This window comes from Centropristis striata, chromosome 10 (genome assembly GCF_030273125.1).
Source record: "Centropristis striata isolate RG_2023a ecotype Rhode Island chromosome 10, C.striata_1.0, whole genome shotgun sequence".
Classification (NCBI taxonomy): domain Eukaryota; kingdom Metazoa; phylum Chordata; class Actinopteri; order Perciformes; family Serranidae; genus Centropristis; species Centropristis striata.
Window position 1 is genome coordinate 35,088,922 of NC_081526.1, and position 20,315 is coordinate 35,109,236.

Genomic DNA, 20,315 nt, shown 5'->3' on the forward strand with positions numbered 1-20,315 from the left:
AGTAATGATCAGCCCATACAATATGTGGAGAACCTTCTGACTGAGAATGGAACACACACAAAGCTGATGCTTATAATAGACAATGCAGAATACGGCTGCCAGAAATGTATGGACGGAGAACTATTGTTACACCATCATAGACCCCGTTCAGCAAAAGTTATACTGCTAATTCATCAGCTTTGTGTATTTGAATAACAACACATCATTGCCCCCGGGGTTCTGTATATAAAGGCCCTGGAATCATGGAGTTGGCAGAGCAAGTTGAACCATCCACTGGGAACAACCTAAACTACCATCATGGGCAAGGTAATGGGGTGTTTGCTTGTGTTTTCACACATCCCCCTCCCCCACCAAAAAAACCCAAACATTCTTTACACAGTAAATATATATAAAAATGTATGGTTATCACTGATATTTGATTTCTTAATCCAGATCTTCCTTCTGTTCTCCATTTCAGATCATCTTCTACGAGGAGAGGAACTTCCAGGGTCGCTCCTATGAGTGCATGAGCGACTGCTCTGACATTTCCTCCTACCTGAGCAGGTGCCAGTCCTGCAGGGTGGAGAGCGGCTGCTTCATGGTGTACGAGCGTCCCAACTACATGGGCATGCAGTTCTTCATGAGGAGGGGCGAGTACCATGACATGCAGCGCATGATGAGCATGGGAATGATGTTCGACTCCATCAGGTCCTGCAGAATGATCCCCTATGTAAGGAACCTCTTTTATACATCCCTTTTTAATACATTTATATTTAACTTTTTGTTTTAAAAAAGTGTGACCATACTAACATGTTTCCTGTATGGCATTACAGCACAGAGGCCAGTTCAGGATGAGGATCTACGAGAGGGAGAACTTCGGTGGTCAGATGAACGAGCTGATGGACGACTGTGACAGCATCATGGACCGTTACCGCATGAACGACTGCCTGTCCTGCAACGTGATGGACGGCCACTGGCTGATGTACGAGCAGCCCCACTACAGAGGCAGGATGATGTACCTGAGGCCCGGAGAGTACAGGAGCTTCAGGGAGATGGGCATGAGCGGCATGAGGTTCATGAGCATGAGGCGTATCACTGATATGTGCTAGACTTCTGTGTTTGACTTAAGTAAATAAAAACAATATGTAATTCATAACCATGTTGGTCAAGTGCTTGTTTCCTTTGTGGTGTTTGTCCTTAGCTGTTGAAACAACTAACTCAAATCCCATCGTCAAAATTCATCATTAATAGTTAAAATACATACAAGATAACAACAACATATAAAATAATAATATATTTTAAATATCAAAAATTTGGTTTTATTGTAACTTTTTTTAACCAAAACAACAGTTATGTAACAAACTTATCAAACCACAATTTTTACCTTAAAATGCAAACTATTCCAAAAGAACTACGTATGTCAGTCAGTTTTTGTTTAAATTCAACTGGTAGAGTGCATAGCATTAAGGCCTAGTCCTAGAGTTTGAATCTGGTTTGGAGCCCTTTCCTTGTCTCCCCCTTTTCACTCAGCCTCTATGTCACTATCAATCAGGCTGTAACATGGCCAAAGCATCCTAAAAAACAAACAAAAAAAAACCACATCAAAAACAAGTAGAGAATGAAAACTGGTTGCAGCGGTTCAGAAATGGCAAAATTTTTATATTTAGATATTTACAATGCCACCTTTTTAATTTGGAGACTGGTTTGCTAAATACACAGCTTTTGTTTGTCACTAGTAAGATTACATTTTCGTGTGCCGCTCAAAGTTGTGAGTGACAGACATAAAATAGTGTATTTTGCTACATTTATTTATGCGGTCATCTCACAAAGAAACCTCCGTTACCTTAGCGTGGAGAATTAGCTACTACAAAGAAACCTCCGTTAGCTTAGCGTGGAGAATTAGCTACTACAAAGAAACCTCCGTTAGCTTAGCGTGGATAATTAGCTACTACAAAGAAATCTCTGTTAGCTTAGCGTTGAGAATTAGCTACTACAAAGAAACCTCCGTTAGCTTGTGGAGAGAAACATTAGCTACTAGCAGGATAAGGAAACTAATCGTGTTTTTAGCTGTATTTTAAAAATGTTTGTCAGGCTTCACGATCAATGCTGCATCTAGAGCTTCAGTATGAGACAGCAGACTGATGGCTGTGGTCTGAAGGCCTCTTTTTGTGAGCCTGTGTGGCTGATAAATAATTATACTTGTGTTATATTCCGTATTGGCATGGATCTTCTGTGAGTGAAGTTGTCCCTGCATTCACTGCAGTCATCTAAAATGGGTTTTTAGAGTATAAGAGCCTGAATATACATATTAAGAACAACCAAACACTGGCACACTAGCAAGGAGTGTTGGTTGTTCTTTTATTTCCTGGCTGATAAAAACAAGACTAGGTCAAACCGAGTATATGGCTGACCACGTTTGGTCAATGCGAGTTGGTGATTTTGTGGGCAATGTAGGAAAAGTTAATGGTAGAGTCTATGATGTGAATATTTAGACAGCCTGATCTAAAAAAAAAAAAATTAAATGAAATGACCACAACTTCTTAACACTGAATTCAAAATTCACGTTTAACCACATTTTCGTGCTGGGCACACAGACTCCCTGGTTTAACGTCACTCAGTGACGTAGAGTAATGAAAAACGGCGATAAAGACTTTAAACTGTGGACTTTCACACAGGAGAACAAGGTTTGTATCCCGTGTAAATACAAAAGTAAATAACTTTTTATGTAACTTCCATTTTTTTACATAGCTTACCATGGCTCACATCACCCTCGTAACTACTTACTGGCATTTACATACATTTATTAACTTTACTCAGTGGTTTTCTAGCCTAATTTCACAGAAACTGCAGCCATTTTTACAACCGCGAACTGCACATGTATGTATAATTACGTGTCTGCTAGGAATTCATGTTAAATAGTCGTGGTCATTTCACTTAATTTTATGAGATCAGGTATATTTTTCCCCCCATTCTATAAAATGCATGCAAAATGCATTAAATATGAACAGCAGGATATTTGTGTGATTTAAACAGCGGTCTACACAGATTACACTTCACTTAAGGCGACAAAAGAGAGGACAGCAAACACAGAGCCTGGAGCAGCTCCGCCCCCTGAAGAAAGTAAGTAAATCAGACACCCTGCAGTCAGAAACAGGAGTAGCTGGATAAAACACAACAGGTAAGAAAACATAATGCAGACCAAAATATGTACTTATAACAACTTGTATTATTTTATATCATTATATTTTACAAAAACGCCACAATTAGTAAGCAAGATGAGAGATGTAGTTCACTGACACTGTTGGAAAGGTTACTTTTAAACTGTGCTCCAAATGAAACTGCTGCTGGTGTTTCGCGGTTTAAGCAGTTAGCGGGTAAAGTAAACCGGTGACTTTGAGCTGAATGTGACAGCTTAATTTTATTCTGTGGAATGACAAGTAGCCTTTAGTCCACTAGCTAATTTGTAGATTATTTTGTTTCCTGCCTGATAAAAAAAACAAAACCCAACAGGAGTCGAAGGATAAAACACATCAGGTAAGAAAACATATTTGTGTGTGGAATAAAGCTAAAGTACCTAGCTAGCTAGCAAGCACTTAACATTTTTATGATGTAGACATCTCTCATCTTGCTTAATATACATATTAATATTATGCTTATGAATTAATATACATATTAAGCAAGATGAGAGATGTAGTTCACTGACACTGTTGGAAAGGTTACTTTTAAACTGTGCTCTAAATGAAACTGCTGCTGGTGTTTCGCGGCTTAAGCAGTTAGTGGGTAAACTAAACCGGTGACTTTGAGCTGAATGTGACAGGTTAATTTTATTCTGTGGAATGACAAGTAGCCTTAAATCCACTAGCTAATTTGTAGATTATTTTGTTTCCTGCCTGATAAAAAAAACAAAACCCAACAGGAGTCGAAGGATAAAACACATCAGGTAAGAAAACATATTTGTGTGTGGAATAAAGCTAAAGTACCTAGCTAGCTAGCAAGCACTTAACATTTTTATGATGTAGACATCTCTCATCTTGCTTAATATACGTATTAATATTATGTATATGAATTAATATACATATTAAGCAAGATGAGAGATGTAGTTGACTGACACTGTTGGAAAGGTTACTTTTAAACTGTGCTCCAAATGAAACTGCTGCTGGTGTTTCGCGGTTTAAGCAGTTAGTGGGTAAACTAAACCGGTGACTTTGAGCTGAATGTGACTGTGGTTAATTTTATTCTGTGGAATGACAAGTAGCCTTTAGTCCACTAGCTAATTTGTAGATTATTTTGTTTCCTGCCTGATAAAAAAAACAAAACCCAACAGGAGTCGAAGGATAAAACACATCAGGTAAGAAAACATATTTGTGTGTGGAATAAAGCTAAAGTACTTAGCTAGCTAGCAAGCACTTAACATTTTTATGATGTAGACATCTCTCATCTTGCTTAATATACATATTAATATTATGCTTATGAATTAATATACATATTAAGCAAGATGAGAGATGTAGTTCACTGACACTGTTGGAAAGGTTACTTTTAAACTGTGCTCCAAATGAAACTGCTGCTGGTGTTTCGCGGTTTAAGCAGTTAGCGGGTAAAGTAAACCGGTGACTTTGAGCTGAATTAGTTAATTTTATTCTGTGGAATGACAAGTAGCCTTTAGTCCACTAGCTAATTTGCAGATTATTTTGTTTTCTGGCTGATAAAAAAAAAACCCAACAGGATTTGTTGGATGAAACACATCAGGGAAGAAGACATATTTGTGTTTTCTTACTGTTAGCACTTGTTGCTCATCGAAAGACAAAACATTATTTTACATGTTCTGCTTGTAATGCCTACCAAAATGTTTTTTTTTTTTTTGTGGTCGATGGGTTGCAGTAGTTAGAGCAACTTAAATGTTATTATATTTCACATTAACGCCACAGTAAGTAGATAATTTTGTTTCCAGGGAAAAACAGGAGTTGCTGGATTAAACACATCAGGTAAGAAAACATATTTGTGTGCAATGAAGCTAAGTTAATGAGCTAGTAAGCAAGCACTGAACGTTATGATGTATATTAAGCAAGAAGAGAGATGTAGTTCACTGACGGTGAGGGGACTGAGTGGCAAGATGGCAGCCAGCACACACGCTTCGCTGTGAAGTCCAATGCTGTGTTCCAATACCCATACTTCCCGTACTTACTATACTTAGTTTGAGTATGCAGCGTGTTCCGATTCCGATCACGGCGAAAAGAAGTGTACCTAAAGGACCCAGATGTTGCCCTCATAACGGTCAAAACGTTGAGTGTGGAACGATGTACACTATACGCCCTCAACGGGCGCCATCTTGTCTACGTATTGGAAGAGGCGGAACCAGGCAGAGCCACTCAGCTCGAAAAAAAATGTTTGTAATGGCGGCCGAGACAACAGCGCCTGCAGCTCCCGCAGCTCCCGAACCCTACAGATGTAAGTTTTGTCGTACATATTCATATTTACAATCGCCTCTGAATAGTTTATTAATGCATTGACATGTATTAACACTGCGCTTGTTGTTGTTATCGTCCCGTTTAGCATGCTTCAGCTTGTTATCCGTTAGGAGCTAGCTCGAAATATAGCAAACAAGTTGTGATTTGCCTAGGTATTTATCTTGTCGATGCGTTATGTTTTTGTAAATGTTCTGATAGAAATTGCATATGCGACTTTAAATGAAAGTCAATACGTTATTGCACTTGAACAGTAGTAATGTTAGTGGTCTTGAAGACATGTCACCGTGCCAGCTGGGTTTTTGTGATCACGTTAGCACTAGCTACCCTGCGGTATGAAAATGCGAAACTTAAGTTTGGAGTTCCTTATATGACAAACCATTTTCTTATTGGCGTCGGTCTTGTTCTTCAATATAGGGACTGATGAGGACATGGTCGCATTCGTGCGGTGGCGTGTGGCCCACAGTGCTATATTCAGTGATGGGAGAACCACCAACGCGGCTGGATACAAGTAAGTGCAAAAAAAAGCTCCGTCTGCTATCACGCCAGAACAACTGTTTGATTCAATAGCTACAGCTCAGAAAAACATCATCAGAGTCATGGGGTAGGAGAGGCAGGGGTACCCACCATCACCAATGAGGCAGTACCATGGTGGAGGGTACTGCTTCTCTAGGTACAGGGGGCTGTTTTTAAGTACCCTTGAGTCATGAACTGACCCAGGGTAGCCCACACACACGTCAATAAATTTAGCTGTGTGGTCAACCATTGCCTGAAGCTGAACCGAGTGAAACAGCTTACGGTTCAGGTAGCAGTCGGCATCTTGTGAAGGGGGCTTTACCCTCACATGGCAGCCATCAATGCTTCCCACCATCCGGTTGAAGGCTGCTCAAATCCTGTGGCCACAGACGCCAACTCCTCCTCTGTGGGATGACGGACCGTTTGCGCACACAGGGAGGCAATTTTAGCGCTGGTGGTGTGGACGGCACGGTGGACCGATGTTCTCGGCATGTCAAAGGCCCTTGAGACCACACGGTAGGATGTGCCACTGGGGTGGCTAGGATGTGCCACCAAAACAGGAAGACCAGGAAGGCAATCTCCGGCTCCCAGCTGTGGTCTGCGTCGCCCCCCAATGGCTTCTTCTTCTTTTGCAATATGGAACCAGAAACCTTAACTCATTTATTCTACCACTGTACTCAATCTATCAATTTCTGGACTCAACTAGAACAATATATAGTGTGTAAAATCAAGATAAACATCTTAATTGACTGTAAAAGTATAAATGGAATTAATCAAGAAAATAACTGGGTAAAATTAATTGAACAACCCATCAAGACAACACAGCAAAACATCCTGTGAATTGATTCATTATGAACTGTGCTGTACAACATACTACACCATGAAATACAAGAAAAATAAAAAGTTGTAGTGTTTAGCAGATTGAAAAGCAGCCAGTCGTACTTGGCGAGTTGTGCGGCCCATTGGTAGGGCTATGGCTCAGAGATGACGGAAACAAGTTGGTTCTTGCTGTACAAAATACAGTCTTGTTTAGCAGGCCACTTGAATATGTTTTTGTTGCTTACTTGCTCCATGCAATTCACTGCAAAGTGCTCCTCATTTATTTGGGTGATTTGGCCCACAAATGGCTTATTCTCGAACCTCACTATGACAAATTTCCTCACAGTGTACTCTTCCCCTTGCTCCACTTCCTTTCCACTATTGTGACTTTCAGGACTCTTGGGCTGGGCTTCAAAAGACTCAGGGGAGCCGCTTTCCTCTGCTCGATTGTCTGGCCTCATCTTTTTACGGGAGAAGCAGCTGCACATTTCTGGGAAGCGGCAATAACAGCTGGGAGCCCTGTAGAAAATCTCTCCTGGCGAGAATGCCAGGATTTGGTGCGTGGTAAGTATGCCTGGGACTTTTGGAACAGACGGTGGCAACATCTCATCAAACACTATGTATGTCTGCCTCATTGATCCATTTGAATTGGATGTTGGGGACCTCTTTTTGGATCAGGAATTCATAAAGGTCCTTTTGACTTTGTATGTCCTGCCATCCATCGACATGGTTGTCGGCCATTCACGTGACTGCACCCCCAACCCCATCCTGTACGCCTTTTCCGTGGGCTCTCTCTGAGTAGTTCCACGTAACCCTCTTCAGCCCCCATGTGTATGGCACACTGCTTAACAAGTAATAGTTGGCCTTGTTCCTGTACTGAGTTACTGGACCATCACTCAGTATGTGCACAGTGTCAATCTTGTGGCCAGACTTTTTCATAATGTCCTGGGCCACTGGTTTCAGATGGGCCCACACAGCACGCTCACTGTGGCTGACTGAATCCGAGATAGTGGCGTAGGACTGTAACCCTGTGCAGGTGTACGCCACAACAGTGTGGACAGAAGCCTGCTGCCTGTTCCCTAATTTTCAGTAAAGTCCACGTGCAGGACCATTTCATTCTTTTTCAGGTGTTCCTTCAGATGCCTGAACTTCTTGGCCTGATGAAGCCAGTTGAACTGGTGGATGGCAATGCCTTCCAACTCTTTCTGGAACTCGTCAACCAGTTCTCCCACTGTACCATTCTCAGTCTCCTTCACACAGTTTTTATATGTTTTGTCTCTGACTACCACATCTTCCTTCGCCCAGTGTTCCCATCTGGCCCGATCATCTTGGCCCGGGTTGTGTGTGGCAAGCTTGACTTCATCAAAGCAGCACTCAGTGCATGTGTGCTCCATGCATTTCAAGTTCACAGTATTACAGGTTATGCTGGAAAGAAGATCTGATAGGCTTTTTGATGGTAGGATACCACGCTGTGACAACACATCAATAAGTAGACGCAGGTTCTCGTGTTGGTAGCGGGCACATGTATAAAGCTAATGAAAACAAACATGGATGACACGAATGGGATAGCAAACTTATAAATCCAAATGTTAACTTTATATTCCACAGCTTCGCCATTTCGTGAACTTTTATCCTTGATTATTAGTGACTAAACTGTTTGAATTCTACCATTATCTTTAACGATCAACACAAGGGAGCAGACGTAAACACAGTGCAACGATGCAGCATAGCAATAGCCAACAACATGAAGCGTACAACAAGAAAGCAGACAAGAAAACAAGGAACTACGAGAACTTACCAAGTAGCTGCATACCGGGTTGAAAGTAAGTACAATGGAAACAAATCTACCGCTTCTTTTTCACAGGGTAAACACTGGTCACATGGGCTCATAGCACACTCCTCTCTTAAAGAGCCATAACACTATTGTTTACAAACGTTTCCCAATAAGTGTAACTGGCAGCATTTTTAGCATTTGCTCATCTTTTTTCAGCCTCAAGTTTCTTCATTAATTTCTCATTTTCTTTTGGTAGTTTCCGTAGTACTTTGGTCATTGAAGATTTTCTTCTTTTTTGGGGTGGATTTCGGTATCGGGGGGACTTCTCTAGTGTGCTACACAAAACGATAACTGGTACTTGGCGCTTAATAGAGAGGGAGTTTGGCGGGGAGGTGGGAGGGACGTTGGGGGGAGGTAAGTAAGGAAGGAGAGGGAGAGAGGTTGGGGAAGTTGAAGATGGAGTTGAGAGTGAGGAAGAAGGAGAAGACCATTCATTTTTTTGACTTGGATTATATCTCTTTTGCATATCTAAACTAATTTTTCAATGAAACTTGTAATAAAAAAAATGTTTGTTCACATGTTTTCTTTCACTATGTTAAAGTTCATTATGATAGGAGTAAAGGAAAAAAATAAGTGAAACTGACTTCATGTTGTACCCATAGACTGTATATAAATAATGGACGTAGTCACCGTGACGTCACTCATTGGTTAGTGGACTGACCGTTGGAAGCCTCGAGTTCAGCGTTACACTCGTCGCCATCTTGTTTCCGATACGCGTAGCAGACCATATCTGGACTGTGGAGGAGCAAGAGGGATCTGATCACTGACTACACGCCTCTCTACACCGGCAACCCGACTGAGAGAAGCCGCTGCTAATTCATGTTAGCATTAATTGGAGCATTAACTGGGATGTTAGTTTTGGCTAGCAAAAAAACAAAATGTATGTTTCTTACCTCATCAATCTGAACAGTGACTCCTTGGAGTGTCTGTTAGTCAAATCAAATGCTGAACGACGAAAGACATTTTTACTGAACAAATCATTCATTAAGTGAAAATACAGTGTGAAAGGGTCAAAGTTATGAGACCAAATCGGTAAATGTCCTCTTTTCTATCTATAAAACGATATAACTTTATTGACACGTTGCCGTGGATACGCATTGCTCTGCTTCTCTCCTGATGACGGCTCGCCTTGTTAGTGACCTGTAGCGTGGGCAGCGCCGACTAATGCGGGCCCAATGGGGGCGTCCATCCGCCCGGTTTCTCCCCTGGTGCGTCTGAGATGTTCTGCACCTCTACTGGACAGTGATAAGGCCAATATACTGCGGTGACCTGCCTCCATCATGTTTGTTGTTGTTGTTCTTCTTGTCGCTCTCGCATGACGTCTGATGCTGATGTCGTCACGGCGTCAGACGTCATATAATTGCGACGTCGTCACGGCATCAGCTCTGACGCTGTTACTATGGCAACCTGTCAGATCAGTCAATAATGTGGCCCAGTCTGAACAGAGCCATATCCAATTTGGACACTTGCTAAACAGCGTGGACAGTCAGCCCTAAAAATCGGATTTAAGTAGGAATCTGATTTGAATCAGATTCACCTGCAGTCTAAACGCGGCCAAATCAATGCTAGTTTGCGGCCTAGCCATATGAGAGATATTCTTCATCCTGAGTAACAGTGTTAAGGTTAACATTATTTTCAATGATCAATCAATGTAAATTGATAAAAATATTCAGATCAATACTTAAATGCTATGCGCCTCCTCTGCCACTGTCACAGAAGGTAATTTAAGTCTCTATTATTAAAGACAGCAACTGTGCTCTGTACTCAATATAATTTCCCCCCGTTCCCTTATACATTTTACAAACAACTCAACAGTGCAATGCCAAACAGCAACTTCTTTGAGTTGCAAAATCATCTTGATCATCAAAATGTGAAAATCATGGCACGGAACAAAAAAACACATTTGTCTCTAGTGTCAACTATTTTTTCTGAACATCTCATGGGGACACTGGAAGGGTGTAGGTGGCAGCTCATTGATTGTTAGATAACTAAAGATACTAAAGATAACTTCATATAGGCTGGTTTCAGCTTCTAGCTGCTGTTTTTTGTAAGTTTTGTGATGCGTTTTAATTATTATAACTCCTGAAATATACCCTGAATCTGTTGCACTCGAAAGTCATTCAGCCACTTTGGGCTTTTGTACATTTAAAGTGTACATTTAGTTTATCACTCGTCGCTTGTGGCAAAACCACAACAGCAGGTGTTTTGTTTTTTCTTACTGTACAAAATGGTTCGGAAAACTCTTGTGACTGCCACAAAAAGGCTATTGTACTATCAACTGAACTCTGATGAATGACAAAAAGACTACTAGCAAAACAAAATGACCTACCTTTCCCCATTGTGTGTCACAATGGGATTCTGATGGGCGAGCGTGGCTCTTCTACATTCTCTTAGAATACAGACATTGTTGTAATGGTAATCAATTGTTTTGAATGTCAGCATTTTTGAAAAGCTGGTACCTCACCTAAACTAGAAAACCATGTATATGTTGCTGTTGTTTTTTACTTACGGTCAGCAGTGTGACAGACCATAACCAATTCATTATTTACTCTTAAAAAACATCTGAATTAAAGCTGAAAAGGTTTTACCTCTTAACAACATATAGATTTGTATATCAGTGATATGAATTACTTTGTACAAAAAATATTCTAAAAAATAATGAAAATCCGGTAATTAGACACATGAAGGCAATATGATGTAGGGCCTCTTCAAGTACATAGCTTTTCATATATTGAAACATAAATATTTTTGCAGTGATGTGAAATCACCTTTTAGTATACAGGCACAGCCAATTTAATAATTAATAGTGTGGTCAACATGAACAAAATGTCTTTCGATTGCTCAGAAAATTATATGGTTTGGTTAGAATCAAATGCACGTAAAAAAGGTTAGCTAAATGTGAGGATTTTCGCAGTTTTATGCCAAACTATTTTCTGAATATACATCCAAATGTTGCCAAGTGTGCATTTAATTTTTCCTACTCATGGGCCCCGTCACAAGGGAATCATTTTCCGTAGATCAGGTAAATCATATCAAAATATAAAATAAATAAATAAAGAGAAGCTCATCTACTTGATTTTTTCTTGTGTTTCTTATGCTTTGATTTCATTTTGTTGGCCTGTTTTTATTTTTGCTGCTGTGAAGCACTTTGTTACAATTTGTTATTATTAGTACAGAATGAATGTAGTACAAATGTCTATATGTGCCCTTGAGGATGGAGTTTTCAATGATAACCTTGTGTATTTTAATTCTAAATATTTTTCCTTGCTAACAATAATTCTATTCATTAGCAGTGATAGTGTACATATTATTGATTTAAATAAAAGTCTGCTTTTTTAAGTAAATGTTGACACAGAACAATCATCAACAACCATCACTAACCATAATGATCCACAAAGTAACTATTCTTTGTTATCTGTGTTGGGATATGTCATATTTAAAGAATAATGGATATATCCAAAATATAATCCAGCTTGGCAGTTGGGTAACTAAGAGTGGTTAAATGCTGCCATCTGATGGTGTGCAGTGTAGTGACCTTCAACCTCACTTGTTTAGCTGGGTATAGCAGTTAAAGTTTTGGGATTAATATATTTGTTAATGTATAGATGTCTGTGAGGAGACATGTGTACAGACCTCTTTTTCATGGGTTTAACTTTGTTGGAAGAGTTTCAGATCACTCAGTAATAAGTAATGTAGGATTTCATTTAAAAGAGAATGACTAGATTTTATTTAAAATTTGCTTTTGTACACGGGTGCTCTAATAACAGGAATCCATGATACGCCTCATGCTCATGAACTTAGTGCCGCTCATGCCCATGTCCCTGAAGCTCCTGTACTCTCCGGGCCTCAGGTACATCATCCTGCCTCTGTAGTTGGGCTGCTCGTACATCAGCCAGTGGCCGTCCATCACGTTACAGGACATGCAGTCGTTCATACGGTAACGGTCCATCATGTTGTCACAGTCATCCTGCAGCTCGTGCATCTGACCACCGAAGTTCTCCCTCTCGTAGATCCTCATCCTGAACTGGCCTCTGTGCTGTAAATTGAAATGAGTGAACATTAGTCATCGCTCCTTCAGATACCATAATTTTTTTGTGATTTTAGGCAATAATGACTTGAAGTACCATGGGGATTGTGCGGCAAGACCTGATGCAATCACTCATGCCCATACGCTGGTAGTCGGAGTACTCTCCCCTCCTCACGAAGTACTGGTTTCCCATGTAGTTAGTGCGGTCGTAGACCATGAAGCAGCCGCTCTCCACCCTGCAGGAGTGGCACCTGCTCAGGTAGGAGGTCAGCTCAGCACAGTCGCTGCTGGTCTCATAGGAACGACCCTGGAAGTTCCTGTCCTCGTAGAAGATGATCTGAAAAAAGAAACCATTATAATGAAAATAATAATAAAAAAATAATTTTATAAAATAGAATAATAATTAATAAATATATGTATATTTTTCAACCTTAATTAGTTTAAATATGTAAGAAACCCAGACTTCTACACACCTTTCCCATGGTCATGGTTACAGTTACTACTGTTTTGGCTCAAAGGGACTGCACACTTTTCTCGATGTCCCCCCGTTGCTTATATACCTGAACTCGCACCCAAAGGATGCATGACCCCATTGTTCAAATTCCTGACAGAGCAACAGGGAGCAGAGGCCCCCGTGCTCAGTTCAATTCAAAGTGACCTTCAACAGATCATGAATTGCGGTGGTTGCATTTGTGAGAAGAGGCCCCGCTTTGTATTGTGTGTGCTGCTGAACAACAGAGGACGTGTTTTCCACAAACATAGTGTACCTTTATCTGATTGGCTCATTAAATATGGTACATCTAAATGTAGTGTTTTAATGGGTAAAACAATACACCAGATGTTTTCCCTTAAAAACCAGGACAGCAGTGAACAGATAAATGACTAAATTGGATGTTATATTATTTTCAATTCAATTCAAAGTTTTATTGTCATAAGCACAGTAGAAACATGTTTCCTTGCACAATGACAATCTTTGCTGTCTCTCAGAATGCCAGTGACAAAGAAGACGAAAGTAAAAAGAAATATAATTTAAAAATAGGATAAAATAAATGGACAGCTTTGCAAGAGACAGAAAGGTACAGATATAAATAGTTTTGAAAGTGTAAGTTGTGCAGTATGCTGTGCAATAGTGCAAGTCAAACGTAAATAGTAAGTTGTTGTCCAAGAGGTAGTGCAAATATGTTCATGTAGTGCATAACTCATAATAACTTGGTATTATGAGTACATAGCCTACTGGTTAACAGCTAGTTAGCTGTTGTGGAATCTGATGGCAGTGGGGAAGAATGAGTTCTTGAGCCTGGTGGTCCTGCTTTTTCACACTTCTGTACTACCGGCCTGAGGGCAGTAGTGTGAATAGTCCGTAGTCTGTAAATGAGTGGCGGTAACAATTCTGAAAATATGTGGGGTGTTGAGGGGAGGAAAGGGGAGAAGATGATGATGATTGAGACAGAATTAGAAGCCAGATTAAACCATGTAGACCTAGCTGGCCCAGGTGCAAGACATCCAGTTAGATGGCTCTGTCCATCTTTGCAAAGGGAAAAACTTGGCGCACTGACAGAGTGGGAGGCTGACAGACTATTTAATTCTCAAACTTGAACTGAATTGAATAGTTGGCAGATAGTGGCAGCAGCAGTTATTAGGGCCACGGGGCAATCGCACCGAGCATTGGTCCCATACAGCAATAGCTGTAGGGACCAGTGCAAAGCCCCGAGCACTATTGTTATACTGTGGATTTTTTCTTCTTCCTCTTTCGGACGCAATTTCGTCCTGCTACTTGTCCTAGTACAAATTATATATCAAAACGTGCGGTTTGATCGGGATCGGTGTGCTATTACTTTTCTCTACGGAATACACATTTTTTGCAACATAAGTAGCAAAAAACTGCACAAAATTTTGCATTGAAGTGAATGGGACAGCCGAAAAAAAATGAGGGAAAAAGAACAATAATTGGAGATTTTTAAACGTCTACTTCTCCGGCATAATTTCACCTAGAGACTCCATTTAAACTTTAAACAGTAGACACAAGTCTTGTGTATCGGTGTATTTATCCACGTTTCAATAGGTCTTATAGTTTTTTATCAATCCCTGTTCAATGACCAAGATCATTTTTGGAGAAATTCTGAGATTATAATGGGTGTGTATTGCATGGAATCTTCGTGTCACAGTGTGTGACATCATTGCCAGAGTGTGGAGGGAGAGAAAAAATTGTCAAAAAATAAATTTGAAAAACTGTGCTCCAGGCCGCAAATTCCACTCTACAGAAATAATTTATACATAGTAACGTAGGGAAATTTGTCATCTCACTCACAATCCTCTGGTAAAGCTAGTTTGGGCGTAGGACGCACAGATGCGCCACCAACACGCACCAACAGCCTCATTGGCTCCCATATTAAAAATGCAGGAAGATTTCTGAAAAAGGAAGATGTAATTGTTTTTTTAGATCGCTCTAACAAAGCAATTTTTTTATTTTTCTTGAAAAAAACAAACATATTTAGACGTTCAGGAAGAACTCAGGACGCTCAAAGTGAAGTCCGATCAATGATAGGTATTATGGTTTTGCCAAAAATGCTTTCTGTTCAAGGCCAGAAATTCCAGTCTGTCCACCTCTGGCTGCTGTCACTGTTCCAGGACATTGGCAGTTGGAGGCAGTTAATTCTGTTAATTGCTCTGCTCTGATTGCCTTTGATCTTTGCTGTGATTGCCTTTGGTCCTTTGAAGTGACTACAGTTACAGATACACACACATGCGAGTAACATGTCCTCCACATACACATTTCACACACACACACACACACACACACACACATTTTGAGGTTAAAGGGCATAGGTTGCTGTATAAATAAAAACTTGAAAAGGAATGCTTGTTGTAGGTGTGCTCCTTGTATATTATATAGTATTATAACATTCCTAGTATTGTTTAAAATCTCTGAAGAATCTCATCATAGTATACACACACCGGCAGTAGCCCCTGTGGCCCTTTCAGAATTTCCCCAGAGGAAATTTTATAGTTACTCATCATTTTGTGTGTGGTGTGTTAAAGCTGTGAAAACTGACAATTAGATTCTGGCAAAAGAAGATGCTTTTAAAAGCAACAATAATATACAGACTGGGAAGCCTTAAAGAGTTTTCACTTTTTATTCTATTGTCCAAATATGCTAATGCTATCAACCACATGTGACCTCTCCTGTTGTGGAGGAACCAAGCAAGGATAATAACTTGAATAACTGAATGAGCTAAATGTTTACAACGCTACATAAAAAAAGAAAGCTGAGCCCTGACGTATTTACTCCTCCCTGGGATTATGATCATACATAATGTGCTATTTTATGTAATAAAAAATAAAAAGATGACCTTCTACCTCTCTGAGCTAAGGTTTTTCTACTATGTTTTTTACATTCTAGGCAACTGCAACATAAATAAGTATTTTGCTGGTGCTACCACAATTTATTTATTTTTATTTTTTATTTTATTTTAAACTACTACCTTGGTAACTGTACATTAACTTTAATCTGCAGAAGAGGATTAGAGGCATTTTCCCCTATGTCTTCTGACAAACCATTATATTTTATGAATATGAAAATATGAGGTTGTAAGTGATGGATAGAGGATAACAGAACACATTAAAATTATAAAACATGTACAACTGAATCTAAATAGATTACAGACAATAAAGACTGTATATACCATGTTGATTAAGTAAAATGTTTTATTTCAGTTTTGCTTTAAAACTTCTAAAGTTAACAGGAGTCAGTGATGCGTCTGATGGAGCTGAATCTCATTCCATCGTATCCCATGTCCCTGAAGCTCTTGTACTCTCCGGGCCTCAGGTACATCATTTTGCCTCTGTAGTTGGGCTGCTCATACATCAACCAGTGGCCATCCATCACATTGCAAGACTGGCAGTCAGACATGTGGTAACGGTCCTGGATGTTGTCGCAGTCGTCCTGCAGCTCGTACATCTGACCACCGAAGTTCTCCCTCTCGTAGAGCCTTACTCTGTAGGACCCTTTGTGCTGTTAAGAGTAAATGCATTGTGATTAATCATTTTGAAGGATACTTAGTTCCTGTTAGCGGTCATTTAAGAAATGGAGTATTTCCTGATATCTGAGCATCATACCATGGGGATGTTACGGCAGGACCTGATGCAGTCACCAAAACCCATCATACGCTGATAGTCGGAATACTCCCCTCTCCTCAGGAAGTACTGCTGACCCATGTAGTTGGGGCGGTCGTACACCATAAAGCAGCCGCTCTCCACCTTGCAGGAGTGGCACCTGCTCAGGTGGGAGGCCATATCAGCGCAGTCGCTGCTGGTCTCATAGGAGCGACCCTGGAAGTTCTTGTCCTCGTAGAAGATTATCTAGAATCCAACAGCACAGCCGAAGTTCAGTATCACACATTAGGATGGATGCTTACCAATATCAACCATGATGTAAACAACTATCAGCCTGGAATCACTATCTTAGTGTTGAAATAGTGCCAAAAAGGATGCATCCATGGAGAATTTATTTGTATAATACTGTACATACAAATGCAATTATGCAAAGACAGTAACTGAATATGTGGCAGCATCATAAGAGCAGTGCAGTAAAGGCTAGTAAAATATCCATGGTACACTCACCTTGCCGTGCATGGTGGCTGATACATTGAGTGATGCTATAGCGATCCTATCCTGGATTTAAGCCTTTTTTATAGCGAACGTGGAATCCAAACCATTGATGGCACCATTGTATGGAAGCCATGAGTCAGCAGCATGCAATGTTAGACCCTCTGTTTGTGAATGCTGATGGGAAAGGGTTATTATGCATCCCCCCACAGGCTCTACTATTCTAGGTCAAATGGCTTCTGTAGTTTAAATTTGTGATTACTTTGATTATTAGGATGATTGAACTCTTTCTGGGTCAAATAGTGGAGAAAAAATAGATAGAAAGTACATGTCTGAATCATCTTGAAGGTATTGTGTGAATTTATACTGTTATCACAAATGTTCATGCTGGACTTGCACTAAACCTTTTTTTAATAGAAACCTTGACGTTTTATATATAAGATGAAGTGTTAAAGTACACATACACAACAACCTCTACATTATGTTGTCAACTGTTTGGTTAACTACAGTAGTGGACCTTGCGATTGCACAATGCATGCTTTAAATTGGTTTCAGTCTGCAATGCATTTACTTATACTTTTTACTGAACATGGTGATAAAGTCTCCTTCACCATGAAGGTTCATTTTTCGCTTTGGTTTGTTGGTTGGTTTGTTTGTTTGGCACAAATTTGGCCCAATTTTCATTACTTTGGTGCAGAAACCTGATATTCAAATGCTCATCTGCCTCAAGATGCACACACTTTTATAACTGCTGCTTTTTAAGAAGAAAAATCTGAATTCTACTGGGTGAAAGATGATGCATGACGAAACATGAAAAACGACTTGGTTAGCATTAGGGAAACATCATGTTTTTGTTAAAATGACCACTTCTATATCCAAACTACTTAATATGTTGGTGTAACTTCAACCTTAGGCCTGAGCCTAACTCCACCTTCTGCATAACTAAAAACAAAATAAAGTGGAAAAGAAGCTGAGGAGGAGGGGCAGGATGTGTGGCTTTGATGTGTTAGGTGTGAAGATATTTTAGAAATAGATGACATAGATTAGTTCAAACCATGGTTCACAATTGGACTAGATAGTGCTGCTGCTAAGCCTCGAAGCTAGATTTTCCCCAGTGGCCACTTGTGGTATTGCAGTCCAAAAGCATTTTTCCTGACAACCACAATATGCAAGGTGCAAACAAGGTCAGTTAGGACTCTTTCTTTTATGAATGTGATGTACACAGGTTTTATATTTGTATAACTTTCTTCGAGCAAAGAAAACTGTATGAATGTGATGCCATCACAATGTAAAGTTTATCTGTGGATTGGGAGGCCAGCAGGAGAATTACCACTGTGCATATTCAGTGGGTAAATAACGCAGAAAGTAGCCAGAATTATTTTTTGCTGTATGCACCAGGTGAGTCATTTTCATTGGACTGTAAAGTACCTGTATGTAGTTCACAAAAAGGGCCCAACAAGTCAACTTTGTGTTACCATTGGCCTTGCAATGTTCAGCGCTGATGGGCAAGGGCATGTTGAGCCATTAGAAACCCATAAAATGCATATTTTTATACATTTGGCAATATTAACACCAGCATTTATGTGTTTTTCACTGTACAGTTATATCACATTCATATTTTCATTACCATTTAAGGGCAAAAAACCTTCCAGGAAGAGTGTGCATTTGGGGGGGCCAACAGGATTTTGTTGCAATGGGTTTTTGTTTTGGGGATAACTTGGTGTAAGTGTTTGACTGTAGTATAATAAAATATATGCTTGGTTTGGGTAATTCTCATTGTTTATCAGTTGTTTTACATAAAAATAAACATTTTAGTAGAAATGAAACAGAACAAAGCATCAAACTCAGGGTTATGTTTTATCTTTCTTTTTTTTTATTTCCAAATGAAAATGTTTAGCACATATCAGTGATACGCCTCATGCTCATGAACCTCTGGCCGCTCATGCCCATGTCCCTGAAGCTCCTGTACTCTCCGGGCCTCAGGTACATCATCCTGCCTCTGTAGTTGGGCTGCTCATACATCAGCCAGTGGCCGTCCATCACGTTACAGGACATGCAGTCGTTCATGCGGTAACGGTCCTGGATGTTGTCACAGTCATCCATCAGTTCGTGCATCTGACCACCGAAGTTCTCCCTCTCGTAGATCCTCATCCTGAACTGGCCTCTGTGCTGTTTTTATGGAGAGAGTTTAAAATGTTGTAATATCAAGTTTTGTGGCCATCAGTCATACTAAAACCAGATTAGGACAAATGCTTTTTGATACCTACCATGGGGATCATACGGCAAGACCTGATGCCACCGCTCATTCCCATCATGCTCATATAGTCAGCATACTCGCCCCTCCTCATGAAGTACTGGTTTCCCATGTAGTTGGGGCGGTCGTAGACCATGAAGCAGCCGCTCTCCACCCTGCAGGAGTGACACCTGCTCAGGTAGGAGGACATGTCAGCGCAGTCGCTCATGCACTCATAGGAACGACCCTGGAAGTTCCTGTCCTCGTAGAAGATGATCTGGAAACAACGCTTTGATTAGTTTATACCTTGGTCATTATTTGATCTCTTTATATTTTATTTATGTTTAAAATTTTAATTTTAAAAATTCTGATATATTATCCTGAGGCTTACCTTGCCCATGCTCATGTCAGTGGTGGTCATACTTGTAGATGAGCTGCTGCTGTTGCTACTGCTACTGCTGCACTGCTGTCCTGTTTGTTTAACCCTTGCTTTTATACCCGACCAGACCCGACCGAGTCAGTGGGCCCCCATTGTTTAAACCCCTGACCCAGCAACATGGTATAGAGTTGCTGTACAGTCCTGTGTTACTGTACTGCATAATCACATGACTGGGCCCTCGAAGACTTGAGAAATTTTACCCTTCTGACCAGTAAAAAACAAAGCCTTTTTTATTTTTATTTTTTAATTCTAAGGTTGTATCTGTCTCTGTTTTATTATTGTTATTATGCAAGAGGCAGTTCAATTAGTTATATTAAAAACCCAACTATGATGTAATATTGATAGTATTTGCTGTACTTAATGATGCTCTATAATAAAAAACATTTTTAAGTTTAATGCGC

General features: G+C 40.1%; 4 protein-coding genes across 4 annotated transcripts in view; 1 reads left to right on the forward strand and 3 right to left on the reverse strand.

The window, feature by feature from the left end:
- The first annotated feature begins 297 nt into the window (after window positions 1–297).
- Window positions 298–20,315, forward strand: part of LOC131978929 (gamma-crystallin M1-like) — a 53,383-nt gene continuing 33,365 nt past the window's right edge. Inside the window, exons 1-3 of the mRNA XM_059342763.1 lie at window positions 298–306; window positions 458–709; window positions 813–1,083. Coding sequence (XP_059198746.1) covers window positions 298–306; window positions 458–709; window positions 813–1,083 — 532 coding nt within the window. The remainder of the gene's footprint in view (window positions 307–457; window positions 710–812; window positions 1,084–20,315) is intronic.
- LOC131978942 (gamma-crystallin M3-like) lies at window positions 12,368–13,134 on the reverse strand. The gene is made up of 3 exons (XM_059342782.1): window positions 13,111–13,134; window positions 12,735–12,974; window positions 12,368–12,646 (listed from the first exon to the last, which is right to left on the reverse strand). The coding sequence occupies exons 1-3, from the start codon at window positions 13,123–13,125 to the stop codon at window positions 12,368–12,370; spliced, it is 534 nt and encodes a 177-aa protein (XP_059198765.1). The 5' UTR covers window positions 13,126–13,134.
- Window positions 16,374–17,269, reverse strand: LOC131978933 (gamma-crystallin M3-like). The gene is made up of 3 exons (XM_059342771.1): window positions 17,258–17,269; window positions 16,754–16,996; window positions 16,374–16,649 (listed from the first exon to the last, which is right to left on the reverse strand). The coding sequence occupies exons 1-3, from the start codon at window positions 17,267–17,269 to the stop codon at window positions 16,374–16,376; spliced, it is 531 nt and encodes a 176-aa protein (XP_059198754.1).
- Window positions 19,136–19,905, reverse strand: LOC131978940 (gamma-crystallin M3-like). Its single transcript, XM_059342781.1, has 3 exons — window positions 19,867–19,905; window positions 19,510–19,752; window positions 19,136–19,411 (listed from the first exon to the last, which is right to left on the reverse strand). The coding sequence occupies exons 1-3, from the start codon at window positions 19,894–19,896 to the stop codon at window positions 19,136–19,138; spliced, it is 549 nt and encodes a 182-aa protein (XP_059198764.1). The 5' UTR covers window positions 19,897–19,905.